Source organism: Podarcis filfolensis (assembly GCF_964270895.1).
Source record: "Podarcis filfolensis genome assembly, chromosome: 8".
NCBI classification, from domain to species: Eukaryota; Metazoa; Chordata; class Lepidosauria; order Squamata; family Lacertidae; genus Podarcis; species Podarcis filfolensis.
In genome coordinates, this window is record NC_139611.1 from 20,567,925 (window position 1) to 20,589,046 (window position 21,122).

Sequence of the window (21,122 nt, forward strand, 5' to 3'; positions counted from 1 at the left end):
CTGATGGAAACTGGGAGCCAGCAACATAGGGAAAGGCACAGATTCCCCACCTCAGAATTATCACAGAACTGAAAGACAACTTGCAGGGTTATTTTTTTTTTTTAAGCAGAAAAGTACTCACATGGCATTTCCACTGCTTCATTTTTCACTGTCTGCTTTCTGACTTACTTAAGGACTGCTATAAATCCAGATAGTTCCAACTCTTGCATAGCAAAATCAGATCTATTGGTACTGACTTGGAACTCTTGTATAATTCAAGTGAGCAATATATTTATCGTAATATTCAAACCAGATTAAGGGACATTGAAAAACAAAACATTAAGTCAGCTGTAAATAAAATTTGCTCCAACTTCTATGGTTTAAATACAACAGATAACAGGGTCACTTATAAAGTAGTTCAAAATTAATAATTCCAGTCCAACGCAGCGCCTTTATGTTAGCTCGACTGAATGTTTTTCCCTCAGCTTTTGTCAAGGGCAGATATTTAAACATCCCCAGAAATGACAGGCATTGTGGGTGTTCTTTCATCATCCCTTTTTCTGGAACCATATTATTTTGGTTTTGTATATTAGCCATACATTCACACTCCTACCTAGCAATGGAGGCTATCATTTCATGCATCTTTATGGAAGTGACCTCTGACTTCATGCCATAAGACAGCCTTCCCCAATCTGGTGCCCTTGAGCTCACAATCATTCCTGACATTTGCCCATGATGCCTGTGGGTGATGATAGCTGTAGTCCAAAACAGCTGGAGAGCACCATGTTGGGAAAGACTGCCATAAGGGTTTTAAAAACCCTGCTACAGGTTTTGTCTAAAATAATCTTTTAGAGTATTCTTTGTTGTCTAAAATAATTGTATCTTCTAGGAAAACACTAGTAAAAGGGAGATAAATGCCTTCAACACATTTCCCTGTACTGTGGCCAATTAAATTTAAGGCTTCTCTGTAGCATACTGCAGTGAAGCCAGAAAAGTTTGTAGCACAGCCCACTTAAAAAAAATGTCTGCATATTTGTTCTGTCTCCATGTAACACAATTATTTAGCCAAAGGACACAGGCAAAGAATTCCTGCTTCCTCTTGAAATCTGTCAAGGCAGCTTAGTAGGGTACAGGCCGCTTTCCGGATTTAGAATTCCTTCATAATTGCCTTCCTCTGCTGTATGTCAGATTCTTAGAAGCTCCCTCCCTGTCCCCATCGTCTACGTTATCTACGTTACAGCATATGTAAAAGACTGTTCATTCAGCATTTTTGGGCAACTGTCAAACATGAATGATTCCCCATAAATTGTGCTAAAAAGAATGTTTTGCAGTTCACATCACTTTGAGTCAACATTAGCAGTGGAAGCAAATAACGGACATCTCCTTCCTCTACTCACACACCATTATTTTTAGGTCCCATCTAATTTCTGTATTTTAAAAGTTGTTTTTAACATTATGCAAATGTGGTTTAATAATAAAGTTATGTTTTAATTGTTGTAATCCACCCTGGGGCCTTAAGGTTAATTTGAATAATCATAATAATAATGTCATTTAACTTCAGATTCTGACCAAAAAGCTTCAGCAGGACAAGCAATAGGAAGCCGAATTCAAATTGGGAACATTAGTTGTTGTTGGCTCCTTTTTATGTGTTGGGTAGCTTGCCCCACTGGCTGCAAGAGGTCTAATGTACTTTGATTTTTTGACCTCTTGTTCAAAAATCTGAAAACTAACAAACTTAATGCTGGGAAAGGCAACAGATGGCCAAGCAATGCTTATAACATTAGACATACTGAAGGCTACATCTAAAGGACAAAGCCCAGCATAAGCAAGAAGGTGAACCTTCTTATTAAGGTGCTGCAAGGCTTTTTGTTGCTTTTGTTGCAATGGACCAACACAACTACCTTTCTGGATGTCTTCTGCTTTACACACCCTCTGGTGCTGAATAGAAAAAGCACTTCAAGGCAATAGTTGTTGGTCCATCGTCACATGCAACAGGCATTTTGGGACAGCATCTGTGAACTGGATGCAACTCCTTAAGGACCGCAGATTAAAAAGGGGAGGCTGCAGGACTCCAATCACCCTCCCCGGCATGAATCTTCCATATGATTGCTAACCAGTGTTTACAGTCAAATCAGTTTTGAAACAAGCTTCAATCCTGTGCATACCCAGGTTAGCAATAATCAGGGTTAAAGCTTGCACTAATGTAAGCTTCAGCCATGTTTTAAGTCATCCAGGAGAAAGCACAAAAGACTGAGAATGTGATGTAGTTATAAAATTGAGAGCATTACATATAAATCAGACAGGTGACAGCGATAAATGAGGATGATTTAAGGAAGCTTTCTGTGGTAAGCATAGCATCTGCTGCCAAGAAAACTGAAATGGTGATCATACAGCAACCTTTCAAAGAAAACATTCCTATTAAACCAAGTTGAAATACCTCAGCTTTGTCCTTCACATAAGCAATTTTTGGGTTGTTTGTTTTGTAAAAAAAAGTTTGAAAACACCAAGATACTTTTGATTACATGTTCATTGAGCATCCACCTACCTGGGCCAACGTAGCATCAGCACATGCTTTCCTAGCATCCTGAAAAAAGGGAAAATTAAGAGTGTCAGAAAAATGGAATATGTTCATTGATATGACTTGCTCCTAAGCTACTATCTACTTATATGAATAGATTTCACAAGGTGCTGAAAAATGAAGAAACTGGGATGACCCAGTACATGCGTCTCAAAGGAGGATCTTATAATCCACAAGTAATTTAGAAAATAAATTAAACTGTGGAAGTAAAATTAGGGTGACAAAATAAACACGAAGATCTCATAAAGCTAAGTAGGATTTTTTTAAAAAAAACAAAACATTGAAACCCCTTTCTCTGGGCACAGACCCAAACCAGTTGAGTACATAAAGCTGTACTGCTCACATTTGTACAAATTGTGTGTGTGTGTGTGTGTGTGTGTGTGTTTTAGTTAAAAAAAACCAGCCTTCAAAATAGCATCTGGCTGCTGTAAGTAGCCAATTACAGCCACTGGAGAACTCCATCACTGATTTTAAAGCAGCTAACAGAGATTTAAAACTAGTAGTACCTCTTAACTGACTAAAGGATCAGGCAGCAAGTGATGTATCCATCAATACATCAGTAACGAAGTTGAGATGCTTTACAACAGAGGTTGAGAACCTGTTTCAGCCTGAGCATTAATTATCCTTGTGGGTAAATCTCTGGGGGTTGCATGCTAGTGGTGAGCTTGTCCATCCCACCCCCTCCAAAAACCCATTCAATCCCCACTCACACACAGTCATTTAAACCTCCCTTCCTCTTATCTCTTTTTTATTCCTTCCCTTATCTCCCTTTCTCCAGCAAATGGCTTAAAAAAAAGGCAGCATTTCAGGAATGGGACCTGTTTTCCTAAGCCTAATGGGGCGCACCAGAACAGGGATTTTCCAGGGGTGGCAGTGTAGGGAGCCATTCTGATAGAGCCACATTCCCCCCCCCCAAAAAAAAATCATGCATGGCTTAACTGGCTGTAGATCCTCCAACCCTACCTCACAGCGATACTGCAGCCAGTCAACATAAAACTATTTTCAAATAGATGAACTAGAAGTACTATTGTGAAATACACCTGAGAATTCTCAGCACATATATCCTTACAAAAATCATGTGAAGTAGAAGAAACTTCATTTTTATTTATTTATTACAGACAGGAGGAGCAGGGGGCCAATATAGGGTGCTTTCCCCCAAGGCCCCTCAAAATCAGCTGCTTTGAATCTTACTTTTCTTTCCCACTCTCACTGCAGCCATGTAAATGCCAAGTAGGAAGACTTGTTTTAACACATGTTTTTTCATCATAATTATTTTAAAAGGACTTGAAATTTACAAAGCACAGCACAAATATTAAATACAAGACAGTCCCAGCCTGCAGGCTTACAATCTAATAGACAACACAGAAGAGAAAAATAAATAAGTGAAGCCAGGCACTAATTTCAAGTTACTTAGAATGGAAACAGTTGAGGGAAAGGAATAGAAGTGGCTTTCGTTCTACTGATCTCACAGCCATGGCAGTGAAGTGTCCCCCAACCCCATCTCTCCCTCTGCTGCAGCCTGGTTGAGAGGAGCAAAATATAGAAAGCCTCCAGGTTTTAATGCCTCTCATGTTGTCTGTGACACAGGAAATTATCAAGTGCTCAGATTCAAACTGGGTTGTGTAGGGACACATGTGACATAAACAGCTGGGAGCAGAGGGAGAGACTACCAGTTAGGAAGTGTAATTGACTAGCAAGCCTGCACAGAGATAATGAACACAATCTACAGCAGATTTCCAGTGCACCAACAAGCATGCCCTTTCACAAATTCCTAAGTTCAGTGGGATTTGCATAGGAGTTCACTATAATGTGTGTCAACAGTTAGGTTAGATAGCGCTTCTCAATAATAATATAAAGAGTGGGGAAGAGCCTCAGAAATGTCTGCTGTACTGTATCTTCTCAATACACCTCTTGCTGTGCAGTGTATTTGTTCTTATTTTAAACAAGAGAGCCACACAGGAAAGCAAGATACAGAGAGTCTCCTTGCTGAAGCCAAAACCTTTCATTTTTGTTTAAAGAAATGTAGAATTAATGAAGGCAGAAAGACATGGATATTAATTTCTTTAACTAGTTATGTATACAGTGGCTAGATAATTTGTGAGTTGTCCCACAACAGTCTTTGATACTGATATATTTAACATTAAGCTATTTTATTTAGTTTAGGAAGGATGTGGGGGAGGGATGATACAATGGGTGGAATTCCATGTCACGCTATTACAAATGTTCCATTTGCAAAAGCTTTTTCAGCTTGCCAGATGGAACAATCTCCCCTTCCCTTCTCCACGGTTTCAGAGTTTCTCCCACCCACCCTCCAGCCAATTTCGGAAGTATGGGGCAGGGGAGGGAAAGTCAGAGGTTCCACTGACAGGCCACATTAGGTGAACCCTGCCCAATGATTATGCAGGCTGCTTCTGAGAAAATACTCAAGGTCTAGCTCATAGTTTGTTAAGAAAACAGTCCTAATGAGCATCTTCATTAAGGGTTTGAGGAGCTTTTTTTAAAAAAGCAACCGCCTAAAAATGCAGCTTGCAATCAACATAAAAAAAACTGTAATAAATGTACTCAAAGGATTCTAATGATGAGCAATTTGTTGCCAATGTTATGCAATGGGGTGCTGCATTCATATATGGGAAGTCCATTTTCAAAATCTTGGATACTCCCAAGACATCCATCCATACATCACACTGCCCAGAACAAAACAGAACTTCTCTTACTCCTCTACTATTACTTCTATTGAAAACTGTTCCAAATTAGGCAATTTGGAACCTAGTCTGCCTCAATTATCCAACTACTTCTCGTTGCAAATCATGGAACTAGGTATACATCTATGTGCAGCATAATAGATGCCTGCCCATATATATTACTGGTAGGAAGCTATTTCAGTGCTTTGGTAATCTGCTCGAGTTAACCTCCAAGGCACACAGACACAGCACAACTCATAATAGGATTTCCCAAACAGGTAAGCAGTGTTCTGCTCTTAATCACTCGACCGAGAACTGAACTACATATAACTGAACCTTTAGGAGAAAGTAGAGTATAAAAGTAAACACAATGAATTCAACATTCAGTGTGTAACCCCACCTTTAATGCAAACATAGACAAATGCACATGAAGAGCAGGTCTGGGAAGTCTATGGTGCCATCTCCCTTTTGGAGGGATTCCAGTGAAGGGGTCAAAATGAGGCTAATTATGCTTCTCTTGATTTCTTGTTCACCACAGTCAGTTTCAAGAGCTTAAATCCAGTTTTGTAAAACTCCTGACTACTTTTGTTTACACAAAGTGTGTTTCATCAGAAGTTGTTTGTTATTTACACTATTGTGGCTGTCAAAAGTCTTGTTTCACAATATACCTGTACAAAATTATGCATACATTGTTTTAATTCTGTGTTTAATAGTGTATTCAATGTAGCTCTACTGGTTATTGACATATACATACACACTCTCTCAACCTAAAATGAGATTGCCTCAGTTTTAAGCAAAACCGCATATACTATGCATCCTACAAAAGCTCAGGTATACGTGACCTAAAACTTTTATGCCAGGTCAACTGAATGATCTACTTTTATTATTTGTGTAAGCTTTCAACCAGAAGGAAAGAAATATATTTTTTTTTATGTAAAGAAGCTTGATGTGCCTTGACTGAAAGTAATGCTTTTTTCAAACTTCTGGAGGGCTTTGTGAGGGTTTGGCCATGAAAAATGACTAATAAATAACTTTTAAAAATAAATAAGTTATTTATTAGTCACTTTTCAAGGCCAATCCCTCACAAAGCCATGTAGAGAGAGAGAGAAAAACAGTAGAATCTCAAAAGGTGCATAAGGGATACTGAATGAGATCATCAAAATTGCCTTTAGAAAAAGTAAAAACAGTAAAAAGATCTTAATGAAGGCCTTATTGAGTGCCAGAATTGGAGTTAATATTGCCCCCCCCTTCAGAGCACAGCATATGAAAATTATCACCTTGGAATAAGTAAAATAAAGGGTTTGCAGGAAAAAGGAAAATGAAATTTAATCTCTGCCTTCTACTACTTAAGAACTTTTCCAACATGATGCAGTTATTTGTCCACAGAGAAGCAAGAGATAACAATTATATAGCACATATGTGCTTCCACATGTTACCTCAGTAACCACCATACTAAGATCAGTCAGTATATCACAATAAATGACTAGAAACTGTGTTGACAGCAGCTTGCCTAAACTGATGGCAGAGATGAGAAATGAGCCTGGGGTTTTGTAGCACACAGCTCAGTCTCATGGTTGCTTTCCTCAGAAAGAAATGCCAAGTAGGAACAAGCAAAAGTTTGTTTTCTGGAATAAACATGTCATATTCCCCAAATTTCCGTGCATTTTGAAACAGAATGGTTCAAGCAGCTGTGCAACACCATTATTTTTATATGTGGTGGTTAAGTTATTTTGACACTGATTTGCTGAGTTAATGTGATGGCCTGAAATGTTCAGCTGCTTTGGGAAAGAAGTGTGTAGTCCAGCTTCTGTATCGGAGAAAGAAGAAAGCCAAGATGGCACAGGTTTGCTAAGGGGAGTTTCAACCCTGGCAGGGAACTTCTGCCAGCTGCGGCTCCTACTGCCCCTGCATGATTCTTACCTAGAAACCATAAAGGGAAACTGAAGATGAAGAAAGTGGATGGTGTAAAGGATGAATCTTACGAATGAGTTAGTAGAAACCTGGAGCTGAAGAACTGGCTAGTTGCTTCTTTTTTTATAAGGTTGCTGTTGTCTGGAGGGCTTCTGTGTAGTCCCTCTTCTTTTACACAGAAAGAAGCCAGATTATACTAGCCTCTGAAATAAATGGTATTAGGCTATAAGCCTCAAGACTATAAATCGCTGTGCATGCCACATGCTTTTTTCCTTCACTGGAAGCTAACAAACAAGTTTGGAAATTTATGCCATACTATAGCACAGTAAAGTAGCACTTTGAGATGGGTCAGCGTAAGTAGTTAATGCCAAATGGCAACATGAGAGGCACTGAAAATGTACCACCATAGAGCAATTTTTAAGTGCCATCTTTATGTGTTTTGTGGTTATATTTGTTCTTAATGTTGCTTAAATTTCTTTATTATACATTTATTTGTTTTGTTAATCACCTGGGAAGCTTCAGCTGAGATGTGGCTTAGAAATCTTTTATATAAAAGAAAAGCTCTTTAATTTTAAAATAGCAGCTCTTTTAAATAAAACAAGTAAGTTGTTTTAAAATCCCCCCTACCACACAGATTAATTTGAGAGAGAACGAACGCACCCAAACATCCAGAACAGGTGAGAAAGGCAAGACCTTTAGTCTATAATACTTACTCTGATTTGGTTTTTCAGTTGCTCCGCCTCCTGGCGTAACTGGTCAAGTTCACTCATCTTCCCGTACTAAACGTGTGCTTCTATAACACCTCTCAGATGCTCAAAAATCTGGGAGAAAAGTAAAAACAACATGAAGTCAATTGAACCTTTTTTAAAAAGAAAAACATTTTAAGTAACTATGTTATTTACAATTAAGCTAATATACATAAAATAGTCATAAATAAAAGCAAACACCAACAGCACATTAAATAATTAGCTTAGCATAAGTATCCTTACAAAGTGCAGTCATATGCATGTTTATTCAGAAGTAGACCCAAATAAGTGCAGCCTTCAACTACATTTCTTAAAGACTGTTTATGTAACTTTAGGTCATAGCTAGGGTGGAGTATGCACTGCGCATTAAACTTAAACACACGTGGATCCAAGGTAATCCAAATTCTATGCTAAGTAAAGCTCAGCCCTACAGAGTACGTAAATCGTGCCAATCTGCATGTTTCTCATAATTTGCATAAGTTATTCTGGTTTTCATATTCATGGGAAGGGACAAGGTATGATGTGTGACATGGAAGCTCTACTACTTTCTACTTGAAATGTTCATCAATTCCTCTGGTTTGAAATTTCAAAAGACTTGCTTCATACATTTTCTAGATCAGCCTTCAACACTCTTCCATTGTTTCCCAAGACAAGCAGATACCAACTAGTCTTCCCCAACCTGATCCCCCTGCAGATGTTCTAGACTGCAATTTTTGTCACCTGAGCCACTGGCCATGATGGCTAGGGCCAGTGGAAATTCGTAGTCCAAAACAGCTAGGAAGTTGCCTGCTTGGGGAAGGTTGTTTATAAACATATTTGCAACTACAAGGTCAAGATACCTGCTTTTTTAAAAAAAAGGGGGGGAGTGAAATCTGGAATCCACTGGAAGCCAATTTCTGCTTCCAACATATTCTGCAAGCCTTCTGAACCCTCATGGAATTGTGGAACATTTGCATTTGCCTCTCTCAATACAACTTACTGCTAAAAGTTCTAATCACTTTAGGTTACTGCCGTCTTGCTGTTTCACAAATAAATAGAAGAAATTTAAGTTCACAGAGCCAATTCTAATATTCAAATTTTTCATCGGAAGTGGCATTTGTTATTAAAACAACAGTTTAAAAAATCTTGATTAAGTAAGATATCTCAGTTCAGCTTCTAAAGAAAGTATAGAAAAAACAGGGTTTGCACGGTTTTGCCCTATAATCACCATCAATAATATTTATATACAGTTTAATATGCAAAATCGCTAAGCGGTTTACATTACATAGTAAGAGTTTGTGATCTACCCGTGTGTGTGGCAGGAATAGTTAATTATATAATTTCACTTCCATTAAAGTACAGGAACTGGGAATCAGGGTATCTGAAAATTAGTTTATGTTCTACCCTCCTTTAAGGGGGTTGCAAAAAAGTGAAAACTATGAAATTTTGATTTATTATCGAATTAACTAATATCTGCTTCTGACAAAGGGCACTTAAGTGGAGTGCACTGTAGTCTCTCACAAAAGTATAAACTGTGTCAGAGCCATGTGGGGTAAGAGATTTTGTGCCAGAAGTGGGTATGATATAGCAGCACACCTGTGATTCAAACGCATCACACACAACATGGTAACTATTTATTTTGTGCTTTTATCCTGTATTTTTGTGTTGTTAATAATTATTATTTTTATTAATAATTATTTTGAGGTAGCTACAAACACACTAGTGATGTTATGGGCCGAAATCCCCTTTACACTGCAGCACCACAAGACTTTTTTTTAAAATCAAATTCCAAAACAACCTTGGAATTCAATGCATAGGATTGAGTCAGTGTACCCACAACCTCTGCTCCTGCTACTTCTTCTCCAACGAAGTATATCTCATGTTATTTCTGCCTCATCATCTGCCTACCACAGCCTTACATTCCTATCCCCAGCTAGTCAACCCACTGATTTCCCCACCACCACTCCACAGTCAGGAACATAATCTTCAAAGTTAGTCCTTCATGGTGTTTAAAATGGCCACCCTCTGTACTTGGGTGACATCCCTTTTCCCCGTGCTGTATGTGGGGGGAAAAGTTGGGGCAAATATACCTCACTTTTCCAATAGCCTCACTTGAACAGAAAGCTACATAAAAAACAACAACCCTGAACAAGCAAAGTGACTGGTCTTAGAAGTACTTAAAACATATTCTACAGTCAAATACTTTGCTAACATTCACGTTATATGAAATTCTGCTTAGGTCTAAAGAACTACCACCTTATAGTTACTATTCTGATTTCCCAAGTATTAACAATACATTCTCAAAAACTGTCCAAAACATACTTACAAGACACAGAGCCTGTAAAACTCCCCAGTCTTGTGAATTTCAGAAGCTACTAGTACAATTTCCACATGAACACAGGCCTGAACTGCCTGTCTTCTGGTAGCAGTGTCATTGTTAAGCCTTAATAATCTCTTGTCTGAGCTTAACTACTCATTCAAATCCAGTTAAGGTGAAACCTACATTTTAACACCTATCACTATCCTCATCTCTTTAGAGGAGAGTCTGTCTCAGAAATCCTGCCACTTTGGGGGTGGATGGGAGTGATGAAGTTCCACTATTTAGGAGTCATTTGTGAGGCAACCACACTGAACATGTGGTCCCGACCTAATGTAATATACTACTGTGGCAAACACAATTATCAGTTCTTCCTTATTTGTTGATGCTAGCTCTTCTGGTTCTTTAAGTCCAAGAGAAGCAGCTGCTATAAGCACCACATTCCTCGTGCCCTTACTAAGAGCAGTGCTGAAGGCCTATTGGAACTGGCTCACAGTGTCTCACGTGGCAGGAGACAGCTGTCATAACATCCCTGTTGTCCTTTCTGGCCCAGACAGCAATTACCCCAATGCAAGTGTATCCTCCGGTCTTACCCTGCCAAACTCATTGGTCTCCCCAATTCTATCAAAGCTTGTTGGAAGGGGGGGGAATCTTACTCTACTGCCCCAACACTGAAATACGAGATTCACTTTCTGCACAAGTTCTTTATTGCTGGTGCACAAAACCCCAGATTCATTTTATCCCAAGGGTGCTTAAAGCAAACTACATATCAACTAATAATCACTTTCTGCCTAAATGAGGTCAGGATGACATGAATCAAAGTGCTTGCAAGTTGAAATGGGCCAGTATTCTCATCTTCCTCATATTTTCAAGACAGCACAAAACCTAAAGGGCCTAAACGTTTAAAGAACAGCCTGATGAGGACTGAACACAGTCAGTAGCCACACAATGAGCATAATAAATCAGAAAAATAAATCAAAAGGAAGAGAAGAGCAGGGTGAAGGAATAGCTGGCTGCAACCCTGAACAGGAATTATAAAATGCAATTATGTGGTTGTAGGTCCCACTTGCCTATAAATTAATTTCAAACAATCCTTCAGTCAACACTCTACCAACATTCTATCACTCACATCAAGGCCAAGCAAAAGGATCAAAAAGCAGGAAGAGGCAACTTGATTGCTAATGACTGGAGTAACCAATGGTGAGGTGCAAGTTTTGCTCCAACTCCAATGGTGCCTCTGAGTGCAAAACCTTTTCTTTCTCCTATAAGAGTGACAGACTGCCATTCATTCCTATGAGAGACTAGTGCTGAATCTGGCACTGTTGTACAAAGGAGTTTATCGTTATCATTATTAATGTTAAGGGTCATGTTATTATTTTAAAATTTTATCTTTTGTCTAAATGCTAGAATGCCTGCAACATAAATGCCTTCCTCCACACATATTTTATCTTTAAAATGATGGGGATTTTTGCTAGCACTATATATGCAAAAGTGTGTCTGAAACCACTGTTCCTATAGTTATATTTATTATATGAGGTGGGGGTTATAGGCTACTTATAAATATAATACACCACCAGTCACATTAAAAAGATGATTGGGTATCATGGATAACATTCTTAGAAAATACTCTTCCATGCAACATCATCTGATTACTAGAAACATATCTAATCTGCTGTCCAATTTAAATCCTCTTATCAAAACTGATACACAGCCTGCACCCTTTCAGAATGTGAAAGTACAACCTAAAGTATAAGTACTTAAAGTGTAACATTTTAAAGGTGGGAGTTTAGTTGGGAGGATGAGACAAAAACAAACAAACAAGCAAGCAAGCAAACCATGGATGGAATGATTAAAGCAAAGGCGCAAGCCTGATTTGACTATGGGTAGATATGAGAATCTCCTAGAGATGTTAACATTTTTGTAACAAAGTAACTTTTATTCAAATGCAGCCATACCTTGGAAGTCGAATGGAATCCATTCCAGAAGTCCGTTCGACTTCCAAAACATTTGAAAGCCGAAGTGCAGCTTCTGATTGGCTGAAGGAAGCTCCTGGAGACTACTGGAAGGCGCGGAAGCCCCGTCGGACGTTCCGCTTCCAAAAATAGTTCCCAAACCAGAATAGTCACTTCGGGTTTGCTACGTTTGGGAGCCTAAACATTTGGGAACTAAGCTGTTCGACTTCCAAGGTACGACTGTATTAGGGATAAGCAGCACCAGCACTCTTGTTTAACAACAAACATTCACTTGAAATTTACATAAGGACAGCCTGCTGGATCAGGCCAATGGTCCATCTAGTCCAGGATCCTATTCTTAAAAGTGGCCACAGAGATGCCTACGGGAAGCCTGAAAGCAGGACTGAGTGCAATAGCTTTCTCCCCACCTGTGCTTTCCAGAAACTGGTATTCAGAGACATACTGCCTTTGACAGTAGAGGTAGAACACAGCCATCGACAGCTTCATGCTCCATGAATTTGCCTAACCCTCTTCTAAAGTGTTCCTGATTGAGTAGCCATCACATTCCAATTTTTGCAGTATTGTTTGCTGAAGGAAAACCTTAGATGAATTTAGAGAGGTCCAAGACACATGGCCAATGGAAGAAGAATGTTGCTTAAGCACAACAGAACCAATTGTAGGCTGAAACTTGCCACATTTAAACAGATATGATCACCAATATATAAATGATTCTTATTCTGCACAGTTATGACATTAATTTTCAATTATCTGTATTCTTTGCCTTCTGAACCTCAGGCAGAATTTCTGACAGCAGACCTAAAGAGTAAATCTATCTTGCTTTCAATTCGGAAATTACTTTTAAATGGGCCTTGGTTTTAAGAAAATATACAGGTCATGTTTACTTATTTTTAAGGTGGTCAATGTTTAGTGTTTTTGACTGGTTTAATCAACCGATTTTAAGGATTGTCTGCAAGTTACAACATGGGACAAGAAGGCAGAATTTTCAAGTGACTCTTGTTTACTTTTCACTGCATGTTGGCTCATTCCCAAACAGAAAAGAAAGTAATGTGCACATGCCCCCTCTGTGAGGCAATAGTTGGGGGCTCTGGGAACTTACGAAACGTGAGTATTGGCAATGAAAAGCAGAGTCAATTGCTCATTCTATTCTTCCACTACACTGTCACATTTGAACAAATCCCAGGACTTGCAGACTTGCTTAAGAGCAATATAGGTTAAATAGGGAATATGTTGCCTTTTAGGGACGCGGGTGGCGCTGTGGGTAAAACCTCAGCGCCTAGGACTTGCCGATCGCATGGTCGGTGGTTCGAATCCCCATGGCGGGGTGCGCTCCCGTCGTTCGGTCCCAGCGCCTGCCAACCTAGCAGTTTGAAAGCACCTCCGAGTGCAAGTAGATAAATAGGGACTGCTTACCAGTGGGAAGGTAAACGGCGTTCCGTGTGCTGCGCTGGCTCGCCAGATGCAGCTTGTCACGCTGGCCACGTGACCCGGAAGTGTCTGCGGACAGCGCTGGCTCCCGGCCTATAGAGTGAGATGAGCTCACAACCCTAGAGTCTGGCAAGACTGGCCCTTACGGGCAGGGGTACCTTTACCTTTACCTTATGTTGCCTTTTGTGCTGAATATAACCAAGGAAGTATCATGAAAGGCATTTATTAGCTGATTTTCCAAGGTTTAGGGTGTCTTGAGTTAATAGTTTAAAACAAAACTTAAGAAAGCGCAGATTTAACAGCACCAGAAACATCCAAATATACTAACCAGCCAAGCCAAAAGCTACTGTTTTGCTGTTTTGTTTTTAATTTACTTGTTCTTATCCTGTATTTTATTCTGTGAACTGCCCTGAGATCTTATGATAAAGTGTGGTGTATAAATCTAATAAATCAAATTAAAAATTTAATTAGGTTCTCTGGTCAAGGTGAGATTTGAAGCAAATCTTGGACCACAGACAGCAACACTTCAGAATAAATGAATTCCTGGCATTGAGGGTGAAGTAGCCTTCACAAAGAAGACAACAAAGGGATCCTTTTTAGAAGTAATGTTAATATACTCTAACTAAAACCAGAGACAGATATCGTAAGAGCATGTTCAGAGTGCTCTAAAACTTTTCCAACTTACTTTTGATCTCAGTATAATGGAAAGTCAACTTCTACAGCCAAATATGCAACTACTGCAAGAAAAATAAACCTGAATCAGTATTTTAAATTTCAAACTGATAATCTGCAGAGACTAAATACATACAAGCTCATGGCTACCTGGTAGGCTTTTTCCCATTGACCTAGAATCATAGAATCATAGAGTTGGAAGAGACCACAAGGGCCATCGAGTCCAACCCCCTGCCAAGCAGGAAACACTTTAAATAATTACATCTCTCAAAATATGTCAGTGTGTCTTCCCCCAGATTTAACAACAACTGTCTCTTAGTTTTATGAAGCTCCAAAGATTTAGGGTGGAAAGGGGGTAAGGATTAGCAATCTGATAAATAATCTGACAGGTCAAATTTTGTGAAACAGCAACCAAGTATTTGAAGAATTAAGAGAACAGAGATAAATTTACTGTAATCACAGAAGTTAATTATTATAGAAGAATTATGCAAAACTGTTTATTTGCAGCTAACAATATTATGTGAATATTAATGTTATCTGACCCATATTTATGCGACTCAACAGTTTTTCTTGGCTTTTTTCCTGGAAGCCAGAGAAACAGGCTCAATTACAAATTTCATTTGAAATTAAAGTAAACAGGCACCACAAATGCTGCAATTACAGGGCAAAGGTTCTGAAAGGTGGTTATGGTTATATTGCAAAGCACGGAGTGCAAGCAAGGACACACAATTACTGTCAAATAATACAAGAAAGAGTCAGTTGCCCCAACAGAGATTACCAACTGCCCAGTTTGGTGCTGTCATGCAACAGGAACTTCTCCATGGCATTTCCCCATATGTGAATTGTTTTCCCTGGTGAGGTTTGACTGTCATTATTAATATTCAGGAAGAAGTTTAAAACATTCCCATTTAATCAGGCATTTGATAGCTGAAAGAACCGTTCTTGGCAACCTTGAAATTATTAGATGTGAGGGTATGTGATTGTTTTTGAATGTTTATTTTACATTTTAATTTTAATTGTACTGTTTGACTGCTTAGTTGTCTGTTGCACCTAGACACCTTTGGGAAGAAGTGCAGGACAGGAATTTAAGAAGCAACAATAATTACAACATCTAAGAACTTAAGAAGAGCCTGCTGGATCAGCCCTGTGGCCAATATTGTCCAGCACTCTGCTGTCACAGTGACCTACCAGTTGTGTATAAGACCAAAAGCAGGCTCAAGTAGTAAGCCTTTCTACTATGATTCTGCTTGATCAACAGGTGCCATTCTTTTTCTACCATGCTTTCTACTGTGTGTTAAAATGGGAGACTCCCAACATGGACTACTTGGTAAACTGAACATCCATACAGTATTAGCAAATCACAGCAGTTGAATTGAGTGGGGAAGGTATTCACTCAAGCTAGAGTCTTTCATGGTTTTCAATTAACAGCTTGCCTTTCCCATATTTCTTCATGATTTTCAGATATTACATTTCAAGTATCTACTCCTTTACAAAAGTGTAAATATATGTAATCTCTATGAGGTATTTAATTTTCACTAAAATTTCTTATGTTTGAGGGATGGGTTTTTTTGGCAAGGAGCTGCAGCCTGAAGGCCATAGCAGTTCTCACTATGTTGTGTGACAAGAGGGCTGGGTAAGGTGTGCATTGATCTTGATTTTAAAATACATTCATTCATTCATTCATTCATTCATAGTATTTATACACTATCTTTCAGGGCATGGCTCTCTAAAGATGGCTTACAATTTTAGTTTCCTGCAAATACAGGTTAATTTCACTTTAGTTACATTGTAGAGGCTTTCAGCTGGAGCTGTATCCAGGCATAATACATTAAAGCTTTGTGATGCATACACATTCACACCTTACAAAAACATACCAACATAATTTTTCAAATATTGAACAAAATATGATCAGAATATGGAGAAGGTGATGTGGGGCTACATTAGCCTGCTAGTGATGGACCTCATTTCCTTTTGGAACTGCATGCCTGCATGAGCATGCACCAATTTTTTAAAAAACTGACTGCTGAGTGCAAAACACACATGGGTTATCTAAACAACAGCATGTCGCAATAGATGCCTTCACAGAAATAAAATGAACACCATCTTCTTTTTAAAAACCAACCATTGTATCTAAGGATCTACTCTTTGAAGTACCATAATCAATATGAAAAAGCTTTTAAGACTGCAAGTACCGTATTTTTTGCTCTATAAGACTCACTTTTTCCCTCCTAAAAAGTAAGGGGAAATGTGTGTGCGTCTTATGGGGAGAATGCAGGCTGCGCAGCTATCCCAGAAGCCAGAACAGCAAGAGGGATTGCTGCTTTTACTGTGCAGCGATCCCTCTTGCTGTTCTGGCTTCTGAGATTCAGAGTATTTTTTTTTCTTGCTTTCCTTCTCCAAAAACTAGGTGCGTCTTATGGTCTGGTGCGTCTTATAGAGCGAAAAATACTGCACTTCCCTAAACAAAGAACCAGGAAGCAATGCAACACTACAGAACTGCATAGAGAGATGGGTTTCACTCCACAGCAGAGCAGGTCAGCAACAATCACCACAGAATGACAGAAAGCCAGCCACAATCGTCTATGTTAATAATAATAATATTTTTTATTTAAAGCCTGCCCTCCCTGGCCAAAACTGGGCTCAGAGCGGCTAACATCAAATGTATAACACATAAAGGTCATGTTGCTGAACTTTTGCACACCGTGAAGAAGCAAGTAAAATGTCTCCAGATGTGGTAAGATAATAATTTGTATTTATTTAATTGGCAATATCTAACCAGTTATTGAATGGTAACCAAATCCTAGGGACTTAGTATTCAACTATTGTTCAAATTTTGGGGCAAAACACCATTAGAACATAGGAATAGACAACAACTTAGGTCAAGACAACTAGAAGATTAGATTCTTAGCTCATTATGCAAATGACAGTTATTGTGCTTTCTCCCTCAGATACACATAAGCACATGCATCATAAAATGGAGAAGGGGAAAACTAACGGAGCTTATACTATTGACTGATTTATCTGGCAATGCTAATGTTATTGCTATATAAGAGATGACTACCTCATTAGGTACTTTTCAATACAAAGGAGTTAAATACTTGAAATTATTTTATTTCAGCCACTTTTTTAAAAAAAAATGTGTATCAGGTGTTAGAGAACACAATGGAAATATGAACATAGCTCCCCTGAAAATATAATTATGGATTGGCTTTTTCTTTCTTTTTTTAAGAGAGAAACAAAAGCTCCTCTTTTACTGGCTGCTTAAACACAAGCAAAGTTAATAATGTGGGTCAGTTAAACATGTTCCTCCTACTTTCTGGGTAACAAGGGAGACAACTGGAATAAAGAGCAATATCTTGTTACAGAATTAAGATTCGTCTTGGAAACTGTCATCTTTGCACTTCTCTACGAGTTCATGGTTTCAGCTTTGTCATATCTTTTTCTGGAGACAGAAGATTGAAGGATTTGGAGACGGTACTTACACCAGCAGCCATCTGCACAGCTGGCTGTTATCCAGATTACAGTGTAGCCTGGTTTACCAGATCAAACTGTGGATATTGCAATGCTTCCACATTCCCATTTACTTTGTTTTCCTCTTTTTTTAATAGTAATCTCCAACCCAATGTTATTGTACTAGTTTCTTGATGCTGCTTGTTTTAAATTCCTCTTATCCATTGTAGGCTCTGTTGTTAGAAAAAAATATTGTTGCTGTTATTGTTAAAATACAAATAAAGGTCAGTTCTTACAACTGTTCTTACAAGACAATTGGAAGAGGTCTATCAGTGACAGGACAGAAGCAATGAGCTAGGCTTCCTTCAGAAGAGCCAGTGTGGAGTAGTGAGTGTTGTACCAGGACGTGGGAGAACAAGGCTCAAATCTCTGCTCACCCATGAAACTCACTAGGTCACCTTGGGCCAGTCATAGTCTCTCAGTCTAGCGTACCTCATAGGTATGCCACCCTGAGCTCCTTGAAAGTGGGATATAAATGCAACAATAAAAAAATATTAGACACAGCAGCAACATCTGTAGGACAAGCAAATATATGTAGAATGTCAAGAAAATCCACCTTCAGTTATTTGGTTTACTTTGGTCAACCAAACCCAACTAGAAAAATAGGGATTATCAGCATTTACACAACACTTTCAAGTGGTCAAAGCTCATCAAATAATAGAAGCCAGTATTATTATACCCATATCATTCTTAAGGCAGAGAAAGAAAGAATGCATGAACCCTAAAGGCCATGAAGTGAGACTATTGCAGAGGTGTTTCATTCCTTCTTCATATAAAACATGTTTGTCTTTCTTTTTCGCATTCCTTCTCAGAATTTCACTTGTTTTCATCCATGCTTTTAAATACATAGCATGGCATTCATACAGTGCAATTTCACCACAACAAGAGTTTGTACACAAGGCGGCATTTGACTGGTTGATAGATGAAACAATGCCACCCTGTTTGCTATGCACCATTAGGTCGGTGATGAGACTCCCCCCACCCCACCATCTCACTTGTAAAAATGACATTGCCAAAGATGGGGAGAGAATTGTAAAAATGACATTGCCAAAGATGGGAAAAGAAGCAGTGAAGAAATAGGATACATTTTGGAGGAATAAATTAATTATTTGCTTGGCAAAAGGTACTGCTTCAGAATGCAAATTTCTGTATGAAAATTGGGGAAATCCCAACTTTTAAATAATACAGTGACTTGCTTTCCCTGAAGAAAGCTCTCTCAAGGTACAAAATAGAATAAGCAAAGTTCTAATTTAAAAGTGCCTGCAGCACTTGAAATCCCAAGAAGCTGTTCTGGTTCTCCAGAGCTAGGCCTGTAATTTTAACATTGCTCTTAGAAGAATATGTTTTCTCTAAAAATGGAAGTTGGTGTGGCGACATAAGAGCTATTTTCTCATTTTCCATGATTCCAAAGCAAGTTAAAAGAAATGAAGGGCATATATACACACTGTATCTGTATCTATAAATATCCCATCTGTCAGTGACTCTGTTGGGAACAGAGTAGGAACCTAATGTGTCGGGTTCCTCTGTTTGTGGTCACCACTAATACTTTATTCCTGACACTCTCCCCACCTGTTTCTTCTCCATTCTGCCTCAACCAGTTCCTGGTTACTATTTTTGCTATGACTACCACCTTGTATTTACTTAGTGCCAAGTGTTCTAGGTACTTTATAGAACAAAACTGTAACACAAGACACAGTTAAAAAAGAGTTTCAGTCTATTAACACAGACAGAATAGGAAGCCGACGGCCTAATAGCAAGAACAGGGCAAGTGAAGCGATAAGAAGAACATAGGAGAAATCCTGCTGGATGAGACCAAAGGCCTATCTAGTCTAGCATCCTGTTTCCTACAGTGGTCAACTAAATTCCTATGGGAAGCACTCTCCTCATCATATTCCCATTGTTCAAAGACATACTGCTTTGCCTCTGATCCTAGAGGCAGCATATAGCCATCAAATACATCCTCCAGGAATTAATCTCATTCTTTTAAAAAACATCTTAGTTGGCATCTATCACACAATTTGTGGTAGCAAATGTGTGCTGTGTGAAGCCTCTTCTTTTGCCTATCTTGAATCTCCCAACATCTAGCTTCATTGGATGACCCAGGTTCCAGTATTATGAGGAAGAAGAACCTCTATCTACTTTTTCCACATCATGCATAGCTTTATAAGCCTCTGTCATGTTCCCCCTTACTCAATTTTTTTCTCATCTAAAAAGGCCCAAACTGTGTAACCTTTCCTCAGAGGACAACCACTTCAGTTCCTACCAGGCCAAACACAGCTCATCAGTGATATAATATGTGATGCTGGGTGACTTTCCTCCATGAGTCACACAAATGCTGGTTTGGATTTCTAGCCAGTCATTATTTGTGGTTGCCACCAATCCCCTCTCCATGTAGCCTGGTATGCAGAATGCTTGGGAGACAGGCGGGATCTTCTCTCATCTGTGCAGGATACTATGTGTGCTGTTTATTAAGAGCTCACACTTGGTTAGTAAACTTGTGGAAGTCCGTACAGAAATCAGTTACTTGCTTTTACACCTAAATGACAGAGGCTATCCTAAGTGTTCATTAGCCCACATTAAATGACCATTTGAACAAGTCCTGAGATTGTTGAAGCATTGACACGAACTTTGTATTGAACATAATGATTTCCCCAGATTAGGTCTAGCAAAATAGAAAGGGGGAAAACAGAAACCACAATTGAAGTTGAAGTCTCCATAATGTTATTTATAGGATCCATCAGTGACAGGGATGAACACAAAGTCTCCTTTGGAAGCGCTGGCAGAGAACAGCATTAAAAGCTGCTAAGAGGGTGGAGGATGGATTACAGTAATGCATGTACCTTAATAATAAGAACGTGAACAAGTATGTAGCAGCAGCAAAAAGAATAAAGGCAAAACTCTAGGTCAGGGATGTCCAACAGGTCGACTGTGGGACCCTGATTAACCCCCCCCCCCAGTTTTCTTTACGGTGGGAGTAGATTTTGGAAGTTGGACATGCCTGCTCTAGGTTTTCCTTCCAGGGTATATGGAGTGTAACATAGTAAGGCGAGGTGGGGTACCTGTGGCTCTCCAGATATTGCTGGCCTACAGTTCCCATCATCTGACTATTGACCATACTGTCCGAGGCAGATGGGAGAGTCTATTAACAGAGGTTCAACATCCCTGCAGTAAGTTGCACACTCAACTGGTCCAAAAATATGGCCACCAATGCTGACCATGAGTTGTATCCAACTAAATTCTACGCAGGGTAAAGCAACTGAAAGCAACAAGCCTATGTTAGTTGTCATGATTATTTCAACGGCTTAACTCTGAGTAGGACAGGCAATGGACACAATCCTATATGTGACCACT

General features: G+C 39.1%; 1 protein-coding gene across 14 annotated transcripts in view; it reads right to left on the bottom strand.

The window, feature by feature from the left end:
- Positions 1-21,122, bottom strand: part of GNB1 (G protein subunit beta 1) — a 74,431-nt gene that overhangs the window by 17,754 nt on the left and 35,555 nt on the right. For 9 of the 14 annotated variants that reach the window (XM_083628908.1, XM_083628911.1, XM_083628905.1 and 6 more), the window contains 2 exons: positions 7,863-7,970; positions 2,525-2,563 (listed from right to left, as the gene is read on the bottom strand). In XM_083628908.1, the coding sequence (XP_083485034.1) occupies positions 2,525-2,563; positions 7,863-7,919 (96 nt within the window). In that variant the 5' untranslated portion in view covers positions 7,920-7,970. Of the gene's footprint in view, positions 1-2,524; positions 2,564-7,862; positions 7,971-14,274; positions 14,327-21,122 lie in introns of all 14 variants that reach the window. The other 5 variants (XM_083628909.1, XM_083628913.1, XM_083628912.1 and 2 more) reach the window with 1 other exon arrangement.